General features: G+C 44.6%; 1 protein-coding gene across 1 annotated transcript in view; it reads right to left on the bottom strand.

The window, feature by feature from the left end:
- Positions 1–883: 883 nt before the first annotated feature.
- SLC1A2 (solute carrier family 1 member 2) overlaps positions 884–24643 on the bottom strand; it is a 143495-nt gene continuing 119735 nt past the window's right edge. Inside the window, exons 9-11 of the mRNA XM_039233373.1 lie at positions 20669–20803; positions 6384–6615; positions 884–2497 (exon numbers count right to left, since the gene is read on the bottom strand). Of these exons, the coding sequence (XP_039089304.1) occupies positions 2426–2497; positions 6384–6615; positions 20669–20803 (439 nt within the window). The 3' untranslated portion in view covers positions 884–2425. The remainder of the gene's footprint in view (positions 2498–6383; positions 6616–20668; positions 20804–24643) is intronic.

Below are 24643 nucleotides of genomic sequence, written 5' to 3'. Positions count from 1 at the left end.
AACGCAGTCCTATGTTAGCTCTACATATATCCTGGATTTGCAGGTCAGTCCTGAATTTGACAGATTATTCATTTTTAATATGCCTTGTTGACTTTCCAGACGAATGCAATTCCCCAAGCGTAGTCTCGTGAAATTTATTACATGTGGTCTAGACCCAGAAAAACCTGCTTTGTTAAGCATACACCTCGTTTCTTCTGAATCACTGTCCCATTATATATTCATAGGATAACTAGGAAAATGCTGAAGACAAAGCAAAGCAAGAAGACATCTAGGCAGGGTCTTGGGAAGACAATCCTGAGACGACTCTTTCGAGAAACACACCAGCATGTGCAAGTGCTCAGCTGGCCTTAAATGGCAAAACCCACAGACTCCTCACTGCCTTGCCTAGATCCTTCTCTTCACCATAAAAAAGCTCTCGGGAGCACCACTTAAAGACAATCCTTAACAGTTTCATAGCTAAATCCAGGAACTGTCCCCTTGACCCACAATATCTGCCATAAAGGATGTGTTTTCCACTAGTACATTTCAGTTCGTCCTTGGCCACCCAGTTAGTTGTTCATCTAATGAAAATGAAGAACCAATGACAATTTTTTAAAAAAAAAAATGGGGGGGAAAGCTGCTTAATACTGCTCATTCGTGATCCTTATCCAAAAATAACTGGGGTTTCAGAGACAAAAACAATTGGAATCTCATGTCTCCTGTATGTTCTAGTTTGGAAAAGAAAAGTCATTGTGAATAGGTAATAAAGCATATGTGATGTCTAAAAATCCCCTCTCCCCAGAGAATTTGGACTCTAGGACTACTTACGTATACCCCAGCACCCAGCTGCTGGCCTCTGATGGCCACCAGATTGCTACGTGTGGACCAAGCTTCTACACACTTCTCAGAGTTAGTCAAGTGGGCTTTATTTCTCAGTGATTCATGTTCAAGTTCTCAGCAAACTCCCAAAGCCAGCAACCTTAGGAAAATACTGTGAGTTATTCAACAGAAAAATAATAGGAGAGACATCGACAGACTTAGCTTGCACAATCTATCATCAGGATTCGTTGGGTGCCTGTGGCATACAAGGCACTGTGCTAATCCACTTGCATTATTGACTTCCTCAAACCATGACAGCCTTGAAAAGATTCCATTTGTGAACCTGTGAGGGGCCATCATGTGCTCCCATTTCATGGCTCAAGGTTTTCTTGACTTTGCCACAGGAATGTCACCTTTATAGGGATTTACAAGTGCTTATTTTCTGTGCCTTGACACAGAGAAGACTGGGGAGGAAGACTGGCTCTGCTTTCAACTGTGCCCTGTACCTGGTTTTATGTGCTTTGATAGAATACCACCAAAAGCTTTCTGCATATTAGATCAACGACAGTGCTTTGCTTTTATCAAGAGGTGGTGTTAAAAGAGGCATAACCAACATAACTGTCCTCCCTTGGTGAGGAGCGTAAAATGATTAGGTCTTCCAGGTTAATGAGACAATCGCTGAAACCATTTGGGAATTAAAAATGCCTTTTTTGGTTAGAAACCCAAACACGAATTTTAGGGCTGAAACAAAGAAAGGAAAGCATAAACCAAATAGTCTCACTTGATTTCACTGTCAGGCGAATGCAAACCAATCCCAAACGAATTGGATTGTTTGAATCTGGCTCAAGTCTGTGTTGGCCACGGTCTCTTGCTTTTGTCAATATATACGGCGGGCTATGTGCAAATTACATCCTAATCTGTTATCCAATTTGAAGCAAATTATGACACATACTCTGAAATGTCAATGACTATTTCCACAGACTAGAGAAGGGTCGAGCAGAAACTCAGTGGGCTCCGTGATCCATTGTCATGAGGAGGACAGCTCCCACTAGAATTCTTTCTGGAAGATTTAGTTTCAAGAGTATACAGAAGCTAGATTATCAGAGTTCCCTAAGGCAAGGTATCTGCTTTTAATCAACACATGGGCAAACTCTACAAGACATTTCGAGAGAACTAGAGGCTTCTAACAGAATCTCTTGTGCGTAATGAAGCAGAAGCATGAAAAACACTTGAAGGGATCACACACTGAGTGCTCGGTATCCCACGTCCCCCGAGGGCGCCACATGCTTTAGTTGTATCCCCTGGGAAAAGAGCGTCCATGGCTCTGCATTTAGAGAGAAAAGGGAAGCTGGCAAGAATGCATGTTCAGTTCCAACTGGTTCCTCCAGCAGCATCCATTCAAACAATAATACAGTTGAGAGAATGAGATGGTTATGAAGCATTACTTGGCAAAGACACGGCACCGTGCCTACTGACTCACAACAGATCCTCGAAGCCTCGGCTAACAGATTAAGGAAAGACGGAAATAAATGCATTTTTTTTTTCTTTTTAAAGAAAGCTTGTTTCATACTCTCTTTTACCAGAGGATAAGCTGGGGAGTTTATGCAAGATTTGCTGAGAGTCATCCTTATTTTTCACGTTTCCAAGGTTCTTCCTCAACACTGCCGTCGGCTGACTTTCCATTGGCTGCCAGAGTTACCTGAAAATAATCATCATCAACATGCAGCTTACGGGCCACGAACCAGAAAACCACCCCATGGGTTATGTGGAGGAGCACCAGATCCGAGTTACACTCTATGACTTCCGTGTTAGTTCTAAATGTCGTTCTTTCCCAATTGATTCTGAGCCAGTCTTGCTTTTCAACACAGATTTGTGAATGTTGAAAAGTCCATATTTACCTTGGGGGGTGTGGAGAGAGTCTGCAGTCTGGGGGCTAAGTTCTACTAATGCTTTCAGGGTTGTGGGGGTGTCTAACTACACACAGACCCATCATATAATAATGCAGCACTTAACAAATACCACCTTGTGCTACTCCATACAACCAGAAAAAAATCCAGAACTAGACAGCTAGTTCTACACATGCACGTGAAGCGTTCAGTTGCTGTGAGGCCAGATGGAGTTCATACACGTCCAATTTCAAAATCAGAAATCATGATGGTCTGGATACCAGATAAGCTATCTGGGCTTTAAAAATCAGGAAGAAAAGAGGGGATTAAAAGCCAGACATCAGTGACAAGTATATCCAAATTATTTCAATGCAGGCATTTCATAATCAAGTATAATCACCAGAGCGTCTGTATTATTCTCCCCTGGCTCGAACCGAACTGAACCCTTACAGAGATAGAGTGGGAGGTATTCCCCTCCACTTCTAGATCATTTTCCTAGCTTACCTTCCGTCTGTCCTCAACGTCATGTGCAAACTTAAACCCACGACTGATATTCCACATAATGGAGAGACTGGATTTATGGAAGCATTAGGATATGGAGACATGACAAAGGCAGCGATGTTTGAAAGAAATCTGATCTTCTTCTTACCCAAGTGGCAGTGAAACGCATGCGTTAGGAACACACTCTACATGCTCGGAACAGAACACAAGTGCCCTTCACAAACCAAGAGAATGAAAATAAAAGCCATTCGTTTCTCTAACCCCCAGTGGGCGCCCATATTTTTCTAGAAAGACCATGTGACAAGCAATGACCGCCCCACATGCAGTTACTCTGAATAAAATTAAAAAGTTCTCACAAGGCAAGAGTTTGAAAACAGAAGAAGAGGCCAACGTGACATAGTAATGCTCGAAGTGGTTAACATTTTGACCAGAGCTGCAGCAAATTTGTTTCCCCTTCAGTGAACTCTCAGTAAAGACTGCCAAGAGCAAACTGTCTGCCGGGAGAAAGTTGCCTGTTCATTCTGACCTTGAATGTGCCTATTTGGCTTTCAGTGATGAACCAGATCAATAGCTGTGCAAAAGTATAAATCATGCTGTGTGGCCTTTGGAACACTGGGCCACACTTGGGGGTGTGCCTTGTTTGTTGAATACTGGGGCCTGTGTTTCAAAAGTGGCTGGGATACCCCTTTTTTTGGCATTTCTTTTTCTGACCTGGCTCAAGGAAGCCAACACTCTACTCCCCAGTTCATCCCACCCTACTCTGCTCCAACTACCTGAATGATTGGAAGAAAAGCAGGAAGGGGAGGGGCTGACAGGAAGCATCAATGTCTCCCATCTTGGTTTTGAAAACAGTGAGACTAAGAATGGACCAGAAGGTCTCAGATATTCTGGGAAAGTGTGCAAATTCATCTCCATGGCTCTGGCTGCCCCCTTTCATGCATCAGTGGCAACTCAGTTAATTGGTGTAGGTGTAGGAAGAGGTGTTCACCTCACCTCGCAAAGGCTCAGGCCTACTAACTTTGTGAGTGGAACCCAAGGATTTCACTAAAAAAATTCAAACAGCCAGATAGTTATTAAACCAACATGGCCATTCAGCGTGTCCCTGACCTGCTCAGTGTCCTTCTGACCATCTAAATGCTAATTCACCAAATTTGCAGGGGGTTGGGTAGGCTGTCAATTATAGAGAGACTGAGCCAGTACCTACACAGAACTGTCCTGCAAAAAGGTTATCTGAAATAAAGCACAGGGTCAAGATGCTAAAATGATGCATACAACAAACATTTATAGAGCGCCTATTGCATGCCAGGTACTGCTTTAGGTGTTAGGATACAGCAGTGACAAAAGGGGAAATGGGGTCCCTCCTCATGGGCTTATTTCCTAGTGAGAGGGACAGTTCACAAATATCTTCCTTTAGGGCTTGAATTTTTTTGCTTTAAAAATATAGCAAATTTCTTCTGATGTGCTTAATGTCCTTTAAGAAAAAAAAATCCAGAAAGTCTGAAATCTAAATATATCTGCATATCTATACACCATCTTTTTCAAAACATGTCCTTATAATATTATTAAGAAGCCTCTTGAGAAGCTCCAAAAGGAGCCACGCTACAGTCAATTAATCACTAGGATTCTTCTTACATACAATTGCAAGATTTAAAAACATATGCTGATTTCACTTTATTTCATGCTATTATTTTTCCTTGCATGGCAGTAATTTGGAATCAACCCTTTTCTTTACTACAAAATTGTACATTCGCTTTTCTGTCCTCCCATTGCCTATTTCAGAGATTTGCAGATAATGGGTGCTCAATAAATATCTGATGAATGATCAAAATATAGAAGGTCATAGGAATGAGATGGCAGTGCTTAACTTAACCCCACAAGGCACACAATAAATATAGCACAAAGCCATTTCATGGGAATGTGGACCCTTGGTGACCCAAACTAACATTCTGATGGGGAATGATCCAGCACATTCATCTAAATGTGGGAAACGCTAACTTTCTAGGAGAATGGAATATGCGCTTTAGATACAACTGCATTTCTAATAATTTGAATCATTTTCACTGAGTTCGTTTTTGCAGCTGCCTCTTGATGGGAAGCCCTTCCTTAATATGTACCAGAGCCTTGGTTCACCCACACATGTATCTGATATAGAGGGGATGAGCAAAAGACTACTGCTGGTCCATTAGACTTCTGGACCTATGTTACAGTCCAGTAAAGAGAATCACTTCTATGTCACCCTTATTTGCCTGGCAGAAGCCATGTGTATATTTGGAATGACCCAGAAATAACCCAGGAAGAAATTAACTATTAAATGAGATCTTGTCAATGGGAGTCAAAAGAGTATCAGAAATCTGTATTGGGTGCAGACTGCTTTCAGTTGCTGCTTGGGACCATTTTAGCAACCCAACCCCCAGAGGAGACTCTGCTCACCTGCCAGGGTTTCTCCAAGTTTGCTTCACTCTGGTCATGACACTCTGTCTTTGACAAGGTCAAGTTAGTTACAATGAAGGCTAGACAGAGCCCATCAAGCTTGAAGACTTAGCACCCAGCAGCTTGGAAAAGAGTCCAGAACATCCATGTTTCAAGAAAGCTAGTGCCGCCACTGTGTGAAAGGTAGTGTCTATGGATAATGGTCCTGAAGGATAGTTATCCTTTACTTGAAATAGCTTCCCCGTTCTTGGAGCACAGTGACTACAAGGTCAAAACTCATCTTCCCACAAAAATAAGTAAGAGAAAGATAGTTGCCCAAAGTTGTGTGGGCACATTTTTGACCAGTATGTAATATATGGCAAGTAGGAATACTTGTGCTACATACATTGAGTGGTTCTGGGTATTTCTTTTAATGTTTCATTCAAGGAATAGAATATTTGCAATCCAACAAAGCCTTAAGAGCCACAAATTCTTTGGCAAAATATTCAAGAAAACCAATCAAATGTGTGGAGTGGGTGGAAGAGGGGTGGTGGTCAGAATGATTGTTTTATATTCCATGGATGAAACAAGCAACTGATTGGGTCTTTCACTGTTAGACCTGCCACATTAGACACAGAGTTAGATGATCTGGGACTCCTAGAAGCTCAGGTTACATGATTCTTCAGGAAAATGTGACAATAAGACATGCAGGACTTCCAGTGCTTGTCTTAGGAAACTGAGCATGCACTATTATATACAGGTCTCAATATCCATGAATGAGAAAGGTACCTTGCACTCATCTACTATGACAGAGTTGTGGGCGGCATAGACACATTGATTAGAGTTGCTTTCCCTATGGTTCTTCATGTCATCATACATGGACTGAGTCTTGGTCATTTCAATATCTTCATGCACACGGTGCTGGGAGTCAATAGTATCCAGCTCAGACTTGGAGAGGTGATAGACAATCCCAGCCCCAAAGGAGTCACCCACAACATTGACTGAAGTTCTCATCCTGTCCCTGGGAACAAAGAACAAAAATGTTTAGTGAAGAAACAGTGAGAGGTCAAGGTGGCTGAGAGGTCAAGGTCTAGAACCAGGGAAACCTGGGCTTGAGTCCTGGCTTTACTCTTCCCTTTGCCTGATCTGGGGGGGAGTTACTTAATCTTTATAAGCCTTGATTTCTCTGTTGGTCAACAGGAGATAACACTCATACTTCTCTGAGACCCTTGTGTGAAAATCAAAGAGGTAATGTAAGTAAAGGCCTGAGCAAAATGTCTGATGGGTGGTAGAAAACCAATAAACAATAGCAAAAAAAAAAAAAAAAAAAAAAAGAGAGAGAGAGAGAGAGAGAGAAGGAAGAATTGGAAGAAAATAATTCTCAGATCTTGGAATTAGCACCCAAAGCTCCAGACACTGCTAGCTGTGTCCAGCAATTCCTCTTGATTTAAACTGTTCGTTGAAGACTCCAGATCACATTCACTTCTTTTACTTATTAATCCTACCTGTGAATTCTCCCATAATAGAAAATTCATCTCTTCATAAGGACTGAAACTAACATTGCCTTTCCCTCTGCACCTCATTCTCCCACTAACACATCCAGATACACAGGCACAGGCACAGCTGATGGGTGAGAAACCCAGCCACAATTCTCTCCCTGACCAATAAGCACAGTGACTACGTGTCCTGGAAAAACCAAAACACGTGTCCTGCTCCTTTTGTTAACCAAAAACATTTAAATCTTCCAGAATGCCTCTTGAATTGGGAAGTGTTAAGAAGAACCCTTCCTCAAATCTTGTTTCCCAAGTTCTGATTTGAAGAAAAAAGGGGCGCCTGGGTGGCTTAGTCGGTTAAGCGTCCGACTTTCGCTTAGGTCATGATCTCGCGGTTCGTGGGTTCGAGCCCCGCATCGGGCTCTGTGCTGACTGCCAGCTCAGAGCCTGGAGCCAGTTTCAGAGTCTGTATCTCCCTCTCTCTCTCTGACCCTCCCCTGCTCACGCTCTCTCTCTCTCCTAGAAATAAATAAAAAATATATTAAAAAAAAAAACAAAGAAAAAAAAAACAGGATGGCCCAGAACTTTCCCTCTTAGAAAGTCAGCACCAGGAACACTAAGTTCTTAAAAGTAAGTTATGTTCTGTCGTCCACTAGTTCAAATTGGTGTGAAAACTCCTTTTAACCATGTTTTTGAGATACTCAAAGTCTGAAAGAGAAGGGTGCTGGAAAAAAATTTTTTAATAGAATTTAAGCAAAAGTGCTGCTAAAATCTCTTAGTCCAGGATACTCTAGCCTTTAATTCAGAATTAGTTCAAGGCATAGTGGAAGTCTTAATTCGTTCTTAGCACAAAGGCCTACAATAAATTCTAGTTGCTACTATCAAATCTATTTCTCATTATAGAAGAAGAGGAATGAAGCTGCACCAAGAAGAGTCTGGCCCGGCTTCCTTGCAAGGAGCTTGTGAGCCAGCTACCCCCTGGGTTCAAGTGGAAAGACATTGCCCACACAAAAATCAAGATCAGAACCTGACATCAACTCATCAGGGGCATCTCTCCATCTAAGAATGCTCTTCTCCTCCTTTCCACTTTGGAGAATCTGTCTTGAGGTGATAAAATCTATACATAAATGAAGACTGAGTCTTGAGGTCACAGAATTAGGCACCTGTGGCAGAGACTGTTAAGAAGTCCCAGTGTGAGGGTGTGAGAAGGGATACGTGATGGTACGTGAGAGAAAATATGGATTCTGGAGACAGCCTGACTTGGATTCAAATGCCAGTTTTTTCTTTTACTTGTTCGACAACTGATCATACTTGACCTTTGTAAGCCTTAGTTGCCTCAACTATAAAATGGAAATAATAAAAATATCTACAACACTGGGTTGAAGATTAAATAAGATAGCAATGTGCTTAGCACGGTTCCAGACATTTAGCAAGAATTCACAAAACATTAGTTATTACATGAGGTGTACTTTAAATATGACCATTAATCTTAGGAAGTCAATTTAAATGTATTTTTGGCAGCTCCTAGGGAGAACATCCAAACATGCCTAGTTAAACTACTATCTCCCCCTGAGAACATTAACCCTGTTTGCAGGACAATTCCTATGGCAGCACTCCCGACTGGCCAGCTGAGTTATGTCCATCCTTTAGCTGTGGTCCACTCTGTTGTTTTTCAACTATACTTTCAATCCCTCCTGGCATATGTTCTGAGTCATGCACCCAACATCCTTGACCGATTGTTAAATTCCAAAGAGTGCTAAAGAGTTGAAGACGAATTCTCCGAGAACCTGTTTATATCATGGCCCAGAAAAATCTCCCTCATTGGCAAGGAGAAGGACCAAAGGTGATGGTGTGGATGATGATAGTAGCTGATATATTAATGTCAATATGTATAGGAATATGCTTTATAGCCATTACCTTGTTTAGTCCTCACTACAATCCTATGAGAAGTACTATTATCCACATTTACGAAATTAAAACACAGGGGTATGGAGAGATTAAATGGCTTCCCAAAGTCACACATCCTAGTAAAGTCACAGAACCAAAAAATTTGAGCACAGGAAGTGTGCCTTCGGAATGCACTGTCTGCCACATGAGGCAAAGCACCTGGAAGCCAGATAGCTCTGATTTTGAACCTTGCTCAGCCACTTACTAACCGTGTAACCTGGTGACTTCCTCTATCAGGATTTTTCTTGAGCAGGCAAAATACATATTTTATAGGATTTCAAGAAGAGAAAACCAGTTCCTGATCCATAGTTGATATTCATTATATTCTGGCTCCTTCCCCTTTAGGGAACAGCCATTACTCATACCCCCATTATATGGGCAAAAGCATAAGATACTATCCTCAAGGGCTAATGACTTTTTAAGTTTAAAATTAAAATTAAAATTAAAAATTAAAATCCACTGCCACTCGAATGGGTGATACAAGTTACAAACTCTTGTTTCTTCAACCCTTGACTTTCTCTGATACCAAACCCCTACTGTCCAAAGCAGCCACTGAACCAAGTTTTTGAATAGGGCACCTCTTCCATACTCTCAGATCTCCTTTTTCTTTATTTTTTTTTAATTTTTGAGTTTTTTTTTTTTTTTCTTAGAGAGACAGAGCACAGGTGGGGGAAAGACAGAGAGAGAGGGAGACATAGAATTTGAAACAGGCTCCAGGCTCTGAGCTGTCAGCACAGAGCCCAATACAGGGCGTGAACCCACAAACTGTGAGATCATGACCTGAGCCAAAGTCAGATGTTTAACCAATTGAGCCACCCAGGTGCCCCTCTCAGATCTCCTTGAGTTTGAAAATCAACCCTGGCCAGAGGAAATATCTATCAGACCAGGAATGAATGGAAGACAGAACTGGAGCAGAATCAAAGCATACTGATGTTTGACACCAAAATCAAGATGGAAATGGCCCTGGGCTTAGGGCTGGAAGCTCAACCCAGATCTTCTGACTCTCTTACCTTGAGCAAATCACCTCTCACCTGAGCATGAGATACAGAATAGAGCTAATCCCGATCTCACAGAAGATTGTGAGGGTTAAATAAGATGAGAGAAATATTCTGCATGCCTTAAGTACTTATTGAAGACTGCAGGAGCACATGAGCATCAAAATGGCACAAAGAAATAAGAAGAGAACACAGACTCTGGTACTTGCTGAGGTCTTTGTTAGTTCGTTCATTGATTGATTGACTGATTGATTGATTCATTGATTCATTCATTCAACAAATGTACAATGAGCATCTTCGTGTGTGCAGGACACTATGTCAAGTGTCCTGGCAGCAAAGAACAAGAAATGGCTCTTCCTATGCTCCCTCTTCCTCTGAGGACCCACACTCTCTTTCCGGGCTCTGTGGGATTTAGCAGGTAGGACATTTTATCTACACTTGGGCCCCAGGAAAGGCTTGAGCAGAAGTGTGCCAAGTTAGGTCCTAAGGATAAATCTGAGATAACGAGCGAGAGAGAAGAAATAAATAATGCGAAATCGAGGAGAAATAAGTATGCAAGAGTATTCAGGAGGCAAATGAACGTAATGAGAGGCAGAAGGTAAGAACTGACCAAATCACGTATGGCCTTATCAGCCAAGTTCAGAAGGTCAGGGCTTTGTCCCAAGTGTGATGAAGAGCCACTGAGGAGCAGCAAGAGCACGCTTGTTCCCGTACGAAGAATGGTCTGAAGAAGGGCAAGGCCGAAAGAGCAAAATCCACTTGGTGAAGATGTGATGAAAGATTATGAGACAGAATTACAGGACTTGAGGACTGATTGGTTACAGAGAATACACAAGAAAAGAGTCAAGGATTCCTCTCAGGTATCTGGTTTGGGCCACCAGTAGACAGTGCCACCATGTGTATGGGATATGACAGGTCAGGGTGAGAAAGGTTCTCATGTCAGCTTGAATGTACTGGGTGTGAGGGTTAGGACCCAGCAAAACAGAGATGTCCCACAAGTGTTGGGAATATGGACTAGAGATCAGGACAGACAACTAGGCTGCAGGTAGTGAGTTAGGAGTCAACACCTAAAGAGGCCGTGGGTGGATGCCACGGGTGTGTTTGGTTCATTCTTGGAGAGAATGCAGAGTGGGAAGAAAAGACAGTCTTATCTAGAACCCTCAGAGTGACCAATATTTAAGGAATGGGCAAAGGAATAAGAGTCTGCAAAGGAGGAAGAAAACTAAAAGAGTTTGAGAGAAGCATGTTGCAAAAATAAGGATGTGGTGGACAATTCCAATCACTGCCTAGAGATCAGGTAAGAGAAGAAAAAGAAGCACCCATTGGTTTTAGCGACAAATCACTGGCAGGGCAGCTGCAAGCCAGAGGCAGAGACAGCAGCCAGCTCGTCATGGGTAGAAAACTGAATGAGAACCGAGAAAGGAGTGACATGATTTATAATCACCTTATTCAAGACGATTGACTGAGAAGGTGAAGAGAATGAAGGGAAGATGAAAGAAGACAGGGGATAAAATTTTTGGTTTGCGATTGAGGCCACCAGGGGGGATGTCTGACCAACTCTGGGGAAATCCAAATGTGGCCAAAAACAGGATATGGGAGTTTATGGTTCAGATGTGGAAAATTTTTCCACAGGTAAATGCTTTCATTTTGCCTCACAACCAGCCTTGACTGTTCAGGAAACCCTGCTGACCTCAGGAGCTTCAAGGCTACAGGGGAAAAAGAATTCCAGAGAGCTTGATGCTGTCCTTGAGTCTGGACACTGTGTGTCAGACCTGTGAAAAGGAGACAGAGGTGACATCAGAATCTTTCACTGAATGGGGTCCACGGTAGATGACATAGCTTTTGGGGGCCACCAGGAACCAAAGGTGAGAGATGGGCTTGCCTAAGTTATTCATACCGAGCCACTGGGTCTGGTCTCCTGGGAGAAAAGTAATTGCTAAGGTGCTCTCTCTCTTTTCTATCTCTGGATCTAAATTCTCTGGCAGCAAGGTGTTAGAATGGTCTGAAAGTCCTGGTTTTCACAGAATAACAGAGCCAAGGGAGCAGGGTCACCCAAAATTCATCTGGTTCTGTGTATCAGGCTGAACCATATGAAATTGCCATTTCTAGAAGTCCCCACAGGCCAAAATATTGGCAATTTCATGTGACTCAACACTCACGGGAAACAAACCATCATGTCTGCCTCTCCGACTGCAGGGTGCGCAGTATGGCGGAGGGGTCGTCCGAGGCCCCAGGCCTGAGAAGGCTGGCACGATCCTAAACATCCAAGGGCTAAAGCCACATGGGGTTGAGAAGGAAAGGAGCGTCCACGGAAGCACTGGTTGAGAGTGTGAGCTTTGGATGGGAGCCTGGACCTGGAGGCCAAGTTACTTAGCTTTTTCTGCTCAGCTTTCTCATTTGTAAAGCATGGAACAGAATCCCTCCTTCCAAGCGTGTTGAGGAGATAGTAACTGCTAATGTGTCCTGAGTGCCTGTCACCAAGAGGTCATCTGCCAAGCCCTGCATACAGAAGGTCTGACACAAACCCAGTGCTCAGCTGTTGGCCCATCCCCCTCCTCCTCCTCCCCATCTCAGTCCCAGTGAAAAGGGGAGTAGACCGCTTCCTCTTTTGTTCCTCCACCAAGCCCTGGGCATTTCACTTTTTTGCACCTGGCACACTCAGGTTGGGAATTTTTGATCACATCTGTCCCGATTACTAGACTACAAGCTCTTTGAGCGCTGATAGCATGTTGTATCTATTTATGACATGGGCAGGGTGAGGGAAGCTGGTGGGCAGGTGCGTGGAGGAAGGGCAGGGAGGGCTGTTAAAGGGGGCAAGTTAATTGTAGAAAGAGAACTCTTTTGTTCAGCAAATGTCTGGTTGGGTGTCTTGGAGGTGAAAAGTTAGGGCAAGGGCAAGATGGAGAGGAGGGAGGAGGAAGAGACAGAGAGCCCATTTTACCTTGCCTCCAAAACAGGACAGGTGTGCTGATCACTGAGGGTGAACAGAGAGATGGGGATAGGGAGGCCCAGCACACACAGAGACATAGGCGCCAAAGGGAAAAACTGGGCGGGGACAGGTACTTAGGAGGGGCTGGTAGGCACTAATGGATTTATTTTTTATTTTTTAAGTTTATTTCTTTTGAGAGGGGAGTAAGGGCACAGAGAGAGAGAGGGAGGTGGAGAGAGAGAGAGAGAGAGAGAGGAGAGATAATCCCAAGAGAATCCCGACACAGGGCTCAAACTCACAAGCTGTGAGATCACGACCTGAGCCAAAATCAAGAGTCAGATGCTTAACCAACTGAGCCACCCTGGCACCCCAAAGATTTATTGTTTAAGGACAAGGGGTACCTCGGGGCGCCTGGGTGGCTTAGTCGGTTAAGCGTCCGACTTTCGCTTAGGTCATGATCTCGCGGTTCGTGGGTTCGAGCCCCGCGTCGGGTTCTGTGCTGACTGCCAGCTCTGAGCCTGGAGCCTGCTTCAGTCTGTGACTCCCTCTCTCTCTGACCCTCCCCTGCTCACGCTTTCTCTCTCTCTCTCCTAGAAATAAATTAAAAAAAAAAAAAAAACATTAAAAATTAAAAAAAAAAAAAAAAGGATAAGGGGTACCTAATACTAAATTTTTGTTTCCATGCCACCGGAAATTATTAACAGGGATTACTTCAGTGATCAAAACTCAAGATTCAATTGCAAATATGGGGAGATTTTCTCTTTTTTGTAACTCTCCCGAGCTTTGCCCCTCCCCTTGTTTTTCCATGAGCACATATTTCTTTTGTGAGGCATTGAAAAATGATTCTGCTGTGCGGAACTGTAGCCCCACCCCCACCCCACCCCCCAACTGCAATCTCACAGCCTCCAGTCAGGGACACCTTGGCAGGGGTGGAATGACTCAGGGGGAACGCGTGACGTCCCAGCTGAGGCTGACATAGGAGGTCAGGAAAGATGTAGAAAAGAATTCTGTGGGAGTGGGGCGTCAAAGCACAAGACTTCAGCAATAAACTCCAGCAATAAACTTCAGAGATATGGTGGATGGAGGAATTGGTTTTCTCTTTCACCAGATACGGAGTGGGGTTTCAGTCACACACAGCTGCATGTGTGTCTTAAATAAGAGAATGAGACCCCAGACTGGCGGGCCTGGGCCCCCAAGGGACAGCCAGATCACCTGGGTTTGAATCCTAGTTCAGTCACTCAGTATCCACTAAATTGGAATAAATTACTTTTCTCTGAGCCACAGTTTCCTCAACTGTAAAATGGGGACAATACTATTAACTGCCTCATAATTTGGGGCATCTTTTAAACATGTAAAGTGCTTTGAACATGGTCTAAGTGCTTTACATTGTCCATGTAAAGTGCTTAGAACATGGTCTAATATTTAAGGAGCACTTGCTAAGTATTAGCTCTCAGTATCCTGAGCCCCTTCCATCTGTTTTCAGTGGCCGGAGGCACGAACTGCCAACTGGTATTCAGAAACAGTGGAGGTGCTTATATATCCACAATTAGGTCTTCCTACTGTCCCTTCCGTATCTCCAGTCTGTGGTTTCTGGAAGTGAGGTCCCTGGCCTGAATCACCTGGGAACTTCTTGGCAATGCCAATTCTTTGTCCCCACCCCAGATCTCCTGAATCTCCAGGGAGTTTTGGTGCATGCTCAAGTCGAAGAATCACTGCTCTATTCCCTCCCGGACAGGATGCTAATGGGGAGATTCAGAGCCCCCCCCCCAACCCCTCACCCCAGGGTGGAAGCCCTAAAGGTCTTCCTAGTAAGTTCCATTTCACCTCTATCCCCCAGCTAGTAAATGTGTCCACAGAACTGACTTCCCAGCAGTCTTATGTGATAAATGGGTCACAGATCCACTTGGGTTCTCCCTTTGTTTTGGCTTCCCTTTCGCCACCTGTGGCCAGACCCTGTCATTTAGCCGCTCTTCCTGGCACTGGCTCCCAGTTTTCACTCCATCTTGCTTCCCTCAGAGAGAGAGGGGTGGCAGCGAGGTCTCTTATAAATATCAGCCGAGGACTGCTGACACAAAGGGCTTCTTGGACCCCGGGGAAGGTTCTGGTTTTACCAGGCCCGCCCATCCGGTGTTTGAGGACTCCCGGCATTTTTCAGGGCCCAGAATCTTGGTTTTCACCATGACATTTACAGAGCAGCTAAGCCTGCCCGCTGAAAAGCGTCCAGGGCTTGGCAGGCAGTAATGAGGCTGTAGGTCTCCAGCAGCCAGCAAACACTGTGGCACATTAAATGTCACTGCAGGCTTTGTTTGGTTTTAAATTGAAAAAAACTGCTCGAGTTGAGAGAGCTTACAAGCTCTGCCTGGAGAGGGGGGAAAAACCCTCACCTATTCCTTTTTTCTGCTCCCCCCCAAGACACACTATTTTACTAGGGAATGGCCAGCCTCCCCCTGCACCTCTGTCTCAACTCTTCCCCCCTCCAACCCCTTTCACACTGTGATGGGCCCCCAATAGCCATGGAGCCCATGACCAAGAGCATGTTTCCAGAACTCCACTTGCTGGTGAGAAAGAATGTGCCGCCATTACTAATTCAAAGCAGATCTGACCTAGCTACAGACCCCTACGCACATTTTCCCAGGATCCTCTACCCTCCCTTTCTCTTCTCTTCTTAAAAGGAACGCCCAGGTTTATTTGTGTACAAACATCCATCACCAGCAGAAACCTAGTCCGGGTCTTAAAACCAGAAGGGCACTCAAGGGCATTGGATCTAGACTCTGCTCTTGAGCTGACAAGTTCTTATCCCCATTGTGCACATGACACAGGGGAGGTCCACAGAGTAGCTTGTGCAAAGTCCTCCAGGGGGTAAGCACAGAGCTCAGATCCAGGCTTTCCTTTCTCTAGTTACATGCACCCCCTGCACCTGAGATCAGACCCCAGAACCAGAGAACAGCTCTTCATTTCTTCCTTCCTTTCCAGGGCCAGCCTGGGATCGAGTTTTCTCACATCCGGTTTCACCAATATAGGTAATCCAAATGTACCATCAGTTTTGGGTTCGGCCAACTCCCTTCTGCTGACACGTGTCCGCCGTGGAGTTAGGACTCCCTGCTCTCCATGCAAGCATGAATATGAGAGCACTAGCGTGGGGTGATCAGGGAGGACCCAGCCCCCCTATTCCATTCGCTGACATTTAGGTCAGAAGTGGGCAGGGTCTTGGATGTTTCATGAAATGACTCTCATCCAACGGGCTTGGAAGCAAATGACTGCCAAGAAGACCAGGGCCCACAATGGTCTAAGAGTAGCTGAGACCTTGATTGTACCCTATTTGTCCCCACTTAGGCTTTTTCTGCTCTTTTGTTTTAATCTTGAGAGGAGGAAAAAACAGGTCAAATGAAAAATCCCCTGGTTAGTATGTAAAACCAGAGGTGACCCTAATAGGTCTGTCTTCCCTAACCTTTCTATGGACTCTTTGCTTCTGCCCATTGCTACATCTCCTTGGTTCTAAGCAGGAAGCTCTGTCAGGTGGGGTAAAGCTCTCCAGTGCCGTAGGCAAGACACTTAACCCTTCTGATTCCCGGTTTCCTCATCTGTGAAACACCCCCCCGGGCCCTTTAGGGATTTTTTAAATGTTTATTCATTTGTTTATTTTTATATTTACTATATTTTTATTTTTAGTTATTTTTAATACACTTGTCTTTCAACTTTTTTTTTTTACATTTATTTATTTTTGAGAGACTGAGTGAGACAGAGCATGAGAAGCGGAGGGTCAGAGAGGGAGGGAGACGCAGAATCCAAAGCAGTCTCCAGGCTCTGAGCAAGCGTTCAGCACAGAGCCTGACACAGGGCTCAAACCCACAAACTGTGAGATCATGACCTGAGCCAAAGTCGGGCACATAACTGACTGAGCCACACAGGTGCCCCGCATCTTTCAACTTTTATACTAGAATTAAAAGTGATTTTTCACCACCATTTGAGTAATATAGATTATCTATGTGTTTACCTTTACTAATGAGTTTATACTTTCATATGCATTATGTTGTTCAGTGTCTTTTCATTTGAAGTTGAAGGACTTTTAGCATTTCTTGTGAGACCTGTTACTGGCACTGAACTCCTTCAGCTTCTGTTTGTCTGGGAAAATTTCTATCTTTATGTATGAAGGACAGTTTTGTACAGTATTCTTTACTGGCAATTTTTTTTCTTTCAGCACTTTGAATATATAATCTCACTCTCTTGGTTTATGATGTGTCTGCTCAGAAATCTGATTGCCTTATGGAGATTTTTCTTATTTGCTACAAGTCAGTTTTTGAGAGAGAGAGACAGAGATAGAGACAAACACAGAGACAGAGAAACAGAGCATGAAGGGGGAGAGGGGCAGAGAGAGTGGGGGCACAGACTCTGAAGCAGGCTCCAAGCTTTGAGCTGTCAGCAGGAGCCTGATACAGGGCTCGAACCCACAAACTGCGAGATCATGACCTGAGCCAAAGTCAGACACTAACCGGCTGAGTCACCTAGGCGCCCCAGGGCTCTTTAGGGTTTAATTGCTAACAGATGTAAAGAACATGGCGGTACCCACCAATTGTCATCTCCCTTTCTTCATTTCCTGATGATATTAATGCATTTTTTATCCCACTCAAAGTAAGGCATTTATATTATAATGAGGGAAGGCAGCCTCTGTAATGATAATTTTTTAAAAAGATAAACCTCTAATGGTGGAATCCAGCCTCAGGAACAAACCCAAGAAGAGACTAGGCAATGCAGTCACAGCAGGTTAGGGTAGCTCGAGGATACACCGGTTCAGGAGGCTCAAGGAACAAAGAGGCAGAGGCCTTGGTAAGTCAAAGTCACAGGGGAAGCAGATTTAATTTTAATAGCTTCCTCTGTCTTTCTTCCTGTGTGGAGAGGCCCCTACACACAGCAACTCTGTGGTTAAATTGAGCACACATATTATTGAGCTCCTACTGACCCTAAACTATTGAAAATGTCTGCATTTCCCCTTTGTCCTCCTCCTCACTGAAGCTTACCCCACTCCTTTACCTCCTTGATCTCATTCCTCCCAATCCTTCCGCCCACTGTACTGCAGCCGCCATGACGGTCTTGTCTGAACAGACGTTGTGAGGAAGGCAGCTCTTGGGGCCGGCAAAGGCACTGAGAACAACCACTCTAGCAGGGAGGACCCAGCCACCACCCCTTGAGAGAGCCTGGCAGAGACAGATAAGAGGCTATTTTGCTTACTCTTCACCTTCCCACTAAAGGTATTTCTAGAGCATATCTCTGATGATGAAAGAGCCAGTCAGGAAGATCCACGACCTTCCTCACAGCCCTCCCTAAGGGAACAGATTACATCCAGGGAGCCACTTCTCCATTCTCACCTAAACCGTAACAGCAGACAAGTTCTATGGAGAGGCCAGGCTTCCTCCTAGCTTCCCAGAGTCCTTCCCTTCAGCCACGTGCACATTTTTCTCTTTGGAAGGGTGAATGTAGGGGGAAGGAACTGCCATTTGAGCGTGCTGGAAACTCGAGTCCATTAAAGATGGCTTCTGGCTGTGAACATCTATGCTGATAGATGTCAGAAACACTGCCACTACCATGTGGAGCAGTTTTTATTTTTTATTTTTTTGGATATTTAAAGTTTTTTTTGTTTTTTTTTTACAAATAGTTTATTGTCAAATTAGTTTCCACATAACACTCAGTGCTCATCCCCACAAGTGCCCTCCTCCGTGCCCATCCCCCCCCCCCCCTCCATCAGTCCTCAGTTTTTGTCAGCATTCAAGAGTCTCTCATGGTTTGCCTCTCTCCCTTTCCCCCACCATTTTCTCCCTTCTTCTCCCCCTTGTTCCTCCGTCAAGTTCCTCCTAATCCTCCTATACGTGCAAACATATGATATTTGTCCTTCTCTGCCTGACTTATTTCGCTCAGCATAACACCCTCAAGGTCCATCCACGTTGCTACACATGGCCAGATTTCATTGTTTCTCATTGCCATGTAGTATTCCATGGTATAGATAAACCACATCTTCTTGATCCATTCATCTGTTGATGGACACTTAGGCTCTTTCCATGTTTTAGCTATTGTGGAGAGTGCTGCTATGAACATTGGGGTACACGTGCTCCTATGCCTCAGCATTTCTGTATCCCTTTGGTAATTTCCTAGCAGTGCTATTGCTGGGTCATAGGGGAGTTCTACTGTTAGTTTCCTGAGGATCCTCCACACTGTTTTCCAGAGGGGCTGTACCAGTTTACATTCCCACCAACAGTGTAGGAGGGTGCCCGTTTCTCCACCATGTGGAGCAGTTTTTAAAAGTGTGTGTGCACTTTGGCCTTGGAGCCCTGCACCAGCACTTGTTGCTCTGCGCCTCTTGACATTGAACCCAATAGCATTCCCCAGCCCCTGTCACTTAGCTCCAAGACTGGACATGAAGTATCAGTGTATACCCCACAGAACATGAGAGGCCGAGTGGGCCCTTGGCAAGACTGACTCCCATCTCCCTATTGGGGACCTTCTGGCCAGACTTGCCCACCTGTGTGAATGGGCAGTGAGTGTCCTACATTTGGAAAATGCCCTTGACTGATAAACATACTAGGAAAGGTATCTGGGCTATGTGTACACAGCCAAGCTCAAATTTCTCTGCATGGCCGTACAAGCTATCCATTTTTTTTTTTGCCCCACGGCTCACCAATCCCTGTCTCCCGTTCTGCGCTCCAGAAATGCTAAACCACACCTGGTCCCACCACTGTTTGCTGCCACAGTGTCTTTGTACATGGCCTTGGAATGTCATCTTTCCTTCTCTATCTACATCTCCCTACCAGTTATGATTCAGTTCAGCGATCACTGCCTTTGGAAACTTGAACATAGCCATGATGGAGAACACGGTGGCCTCCCAAACCCAGCCAACTTAGAGTCAAGTCTCCGTTCACTCTCAAGTCCTTTGCCTCCCTACACCTCAGTTTCCCCACCTGTACAAGAGTGATAATACCAAAACTTGAGGGTTGTTCAAGAGCATAAGACATAAAGTGCCTGGTGCCATGGCTGGCACACGGTACACATGCAAATTCAGTTGCCATTTTCATTATTTCCTGATTCCTCCGGGAACTGGGGAGGGTGCCCGTTTCTATCACTATCCTTCTATATGTGTATGCTATTTTTTAATCTATTTTATTGACATATAATCTACATACAGTAAAATATATCCATTTTAAGTGCACCGTTTGATGAGTTTTGACAAATGTAGACACCTGTCCGTGCCTGTGCCTACGGAGCATCTCTACCACCCTTCGTGATTTCCCTGCTCCCCTTCCCAGTTAGTCTCTTACCCCCTCCAGGCCCGGGCAACCACCAAGCTCTTCCTATTGCTGGAGATTATCCTGCCTTTCCTAGGGCTTCATATAAATGGGATCATACAGCGTACACTCCCTTTTCTTTTCTTCCCTTGACATTAACATTGTGTTGAGATCCTCTGCCAGCATCAGTAGCGGGTTCCTTATTGTGATGCTTTAAACTTTGTATTATAATATCTGATTCCTCCCCTAGACTGTGAGGCCCTCAAGGATTCTTTCTTCTTCTTTGGTTCGCAATAGGCACTCAGTGAATGTTAAGGGGAAGAAGGGAGGAGAGGAAGGAGGAAGTTGTCATGGGGACTGGCTAAGACCTTGGCTGCAACCTTTCATCTGGGAGGCAGTACACACCCCCCCCAGCAGAGCCCCATCCGCAGGTACTCACAGCAGCCAGTCCACAGCCACCAGCAGGCTGATGTCCTCCGTCGGCAGGCCCACAGCCGTCAGGATGAGCAGCATGGTGACGAGGCCCGCGCTGGGGATACTGGCCGCACCGACGCTCGCCAGTGTGGCCGTGAGGCTGAGAGAACAGAGAAGACCAGGTCACAGGAGAAAGAGGACTTGGAAAATCCATCCCTGGCACGCAACGTGAAGCTCCAATTTTTCCCAGCGGTCATAAAAGTTCTTTTCTTTTTCAAGAAATCAAGAGTACCGAGACCCAGGAATTGGGGTCTGTTTGGATTCTACTGCACTGTAATGGAAGTTTATAAATCCATGGATTGGCGCCTCATCCTCAGCATGATAGCCAACTCGCCTAATGTATCACAAGGCTCAACTAAGGTAAGCGTGGCTGTAAAGCAGGCAAGGAAATAATAAAGAAGGAAAACAAATTGCCCTTAATCCTCCCATGGGAATATCACCACATTCATTTCTGCTGACGCCTCTATGTTTCTGTGAGCCCCAGAGACATCTGGACTCTGTGGCAAGAGTTTGAGGAGACCACTGCCAATGTTAACATGAGAACTCAGAAGTGCAAATATCCAGACCCAACTGAGTGGACATCGGGGGAACAAATCAACAGATTCCAAATGACATTAAGCTTCAGACGCCTGGACATTTCACCATGGACTGGAAAATACATTATTCAAAAAAAAAGGGCGCCAAGAAAAGATAATGAAATAACAGGAGGCTTTCTTTCTGAAGCATCTCATCACCCGCAATGCCAAGGGCACACCCAGCACCATTTTGCATTTGTCTCTGGAAGAGGGTTTAATCTAGGGTTCAAGTGCCCTGTCTAGAGGGCCAGCCAATAACTTTTTCTCCTTTTTATCTGGATGCCATTTACAAAAGTCATCATTTCTAACTGGGAAAGATGCTTCTGAAAATATAGATTCCCAACTTGCTTTTGTGGGTGCTGTAAAGAAGAGGGGGTGCTTTATTTGCAGTTAGACACTCTAGACTTCATAGAGGAGGCCTTCCAGCTCCAAACTAAGAAACGGGCTCCCAAACCGGTTTGCCAGAGCCCAGACCACTGTTGTGAGCAAGCACAGAATCCTTACAGGTCTTACAGTGGGGAGGGACCTGAATTTACCTAATCTTATGTATGAGGAAAGGAAGGCCCTAGGAAGTTTCGTGGTTTACACCGGTTTTTCCATAGTGCCATCCTTCCAGATTTAGACCTGACATCACAGACACCTCTCCTAGGTGAGAGCTACAGAACTCATCTGTGCTATTCCCCTGCCCCTTCAGTGTGGAGCTGGCATTAAGGCTTAAAGAACTCCATATTCTTTGGATCCTTCTGGGTCATAGGAGGTAGTAGTATTAGTGGTTATCAATGAGGATTATGGAATGAAACAAACTCGATTCAAACCCCAGCTCTGCCAATGATTAACCGCATGACTTTGAGCAACTTACTTAACCTCTCTGTGCCTTCATTTCCTTATCTGCAGAAAAGGAGATAATAATCATGTCTCACTCATGGAGTCGTCAGAAGCTAATAAATAAAAAGCACTTAGAAGAGGCCGGGCACATTGCAATCTCCCAGTAAATGCGAATTACTGTTCTTATCAGGAAATCTGGTGGGGGAGAGGCCACTTTGCAATAAAAACTTCCCTAAAGCCCCAAGAGTTAGAAGGTGGTAATTCTCAGCCATTTCCCTGACACGGATATAACACTAGGAAAGGGGGACTTCCCGAATCCCAACGGTCGTGGCCTCAGTCTTTTTTTTTTTTTTTTTTTTAACAACATCAGTTGCTTCTGTTATGAGTCACTTTTACATATCCCTTTGCACTGTGGCCACACGGTCTGTCTGGTCCCTCCTGGTCTGTGCGAGACAAGACCCTATAAAGAGAATTTTTCCTGGCAGTTGGTTCCCCAAGATGGTCCCTCTATCCCAACGAATACCCTCACCCTGCTGTGGGATGAGTGTCTGGGTGATTCTAAGCCCTGCAATAGCTTCTTGGGGGCAGTGATCTCCCCTCTCTATCTCTTTCTGCTTTTACTGTCCTTCCACTCACTGGCCCACTTCTCTAGGGTTGGTTCTTGGATGCTGTACAAGGTATTACACACACATTATCACAGCAGAAGCGCACAGTAACGCCGCAAGTACATATGGTAGTACCTGCTTTCCATCTGGGGAAACCACAAATTGGATGGATGGAGAAACTTAGGGTCAAACAGCTTGACCATGGTCTCCTAGGATTAGAACACTTATCCAATGCCATGTCAGCCCCTGGTACCCCCTGATCCCTTCCAATGCTGAAAACTCTGAATTAATCAATCATTGGTTGCTGGTCCATTCTCCCATCTTTTAATCTTTCATCTAACAGCGTGAACTTGATGGACCAAGAGTTCAGAGACCAGAATTCATCTTGTTTGGCTTCAAAAGAAGGGGCTTCAGGGGCGCTTGGGTGGCTCAGTCGGTTAAGCGTCCTACTTCAGCTCAGGTCATGATCTCACGGTTCATGGGTTTGAGCCCCATGTCAGGCTCTGTGCTGACAGCTAGCTGAGAATCTGGAGCCTGCTTCAGATTCTGACTCTCACTCTCTGACACTCCCCTGCTCACACTGTCTCTCTCTCTCTCTCAGAAATAAATAAAAAAAAAAAAAAAAAAAGAAGGGGCTTAATTAGGAAGCCCTGTTCATCTTTGAGTTTTAAAGCAAGAGAGGTTGGTGGTCTCACATGCGATCTGCGAGAACATGATTTAGAAGTCATGATACCTGGATCTGAAGCATGTTTTCCATTGAGTAACAGCATGGTGCTCACTGCATCACTGTCACATTTGTTGTTGTTGTTGTTTTTTCATATTCTAGAAGAGCTGTATTTTATTGAGTATCAATAATAACAATAAAACTAGTAGCTAACATTCATTGATAGGTGACTATGTTCTAGATACAATGCTCTCAACCCCCTAGAATGTGTAATTACTGTCCCCATTACCCCAGTGAGGAAACTGAGGCTCCCCTATAGCACTGCTATAGACTGAGTTGTGTTCCCCCATCACCAAATTCATTTGTTGAAGCTCTGACCTGCAGTGTGATGGTGTTTGAAGACACAGTCTCTTGAGGGTAAGTAGGCCATAAGGGCTTAGTGCTCTTATCAGAGAGATGTAAGAGAGCTTGCTCTCTCTCCATGCACCAAGGAAAGGTCAGGCAAGCAAACAGCAAAAAAGGCAGTTATGCGCAAGCCAAGAAGAGAGAATCACCAGGAACTGAATTTGCCAGTGCCTTCATCTTGGATTTCCCAGCCTCCAGAACTGTGAGGAATAAATATGTATTGTTTGAGGCATCCAGTCTATCGTCTTTCATTATAGCAGTCTGAGCTAAGACAAGTATGGACCTTGAGGGTGGTTGTAAGGATTAGATAAATTAATATACATGCACATAGGTGTGACCAAGTTTATGGAGAAGCAATGTGATTGACTGATTCATTCATTCATTCATTCATTCTAGAGACAGAGAAAATGAGAATAGAGGAGAAGGGTGGGGGAAAGAGAGAGAGAGAGAGAGAGGGAGGGAGAGATATCTCAAGGAGTCTCCATGCTTAGTGCAGAGCCCAGTGTGGGGCTTGATCCCACAACCCTGCGATCATGACCTGAGCTGAAATCAAGAGTCAGTTGCTCAACCGAGTCACCCAGGTGCCCCAGAAGCAATGTGTTGTTCTTTTTTAATTTACTTTTTAATTTACATCCAGGTTAGTTAGCATATAGTGCAGTAATGACTTCAGGAGTAGAATCCAGTGACTCATCCCCTATGTATAACACCCAGTGCTCATCCCATCGAGTGACCTCCCTAATGTCCCTTGCCCATTTAGGCCATCTCCCCACCCGTGACCCCTCCAGCAACCCTCAGTTTGTTCTCTACATTTAAGAGTCTCTTGTGTTTTGTTCCCCTCCCTGTTTTTATATTGTTTTTGCCTCCCT

The sequence above is a fragment of the Hyaena hyaena genome, unplaced genomic scaffold (genome assembly GCF_003009895.1).
Source record: "Hyaena hyaena isolate Hyena2069 unplaced genomic scaffold, ASM300989v1 scaffold_74, whole genome shotgun sequence".
Classification (NCBI taxonomy): domain Eukaryota; kingdom Metazoa; phylum Chordata; class Mammalia; order Carnivora; family Hyaenidae; genus Hyaena; species Hyaena hyaena.
Note: the sequence above shows the minus strand (reverse complement) of the source record. Positions and strands in the feature narration are given on the sequence as shown.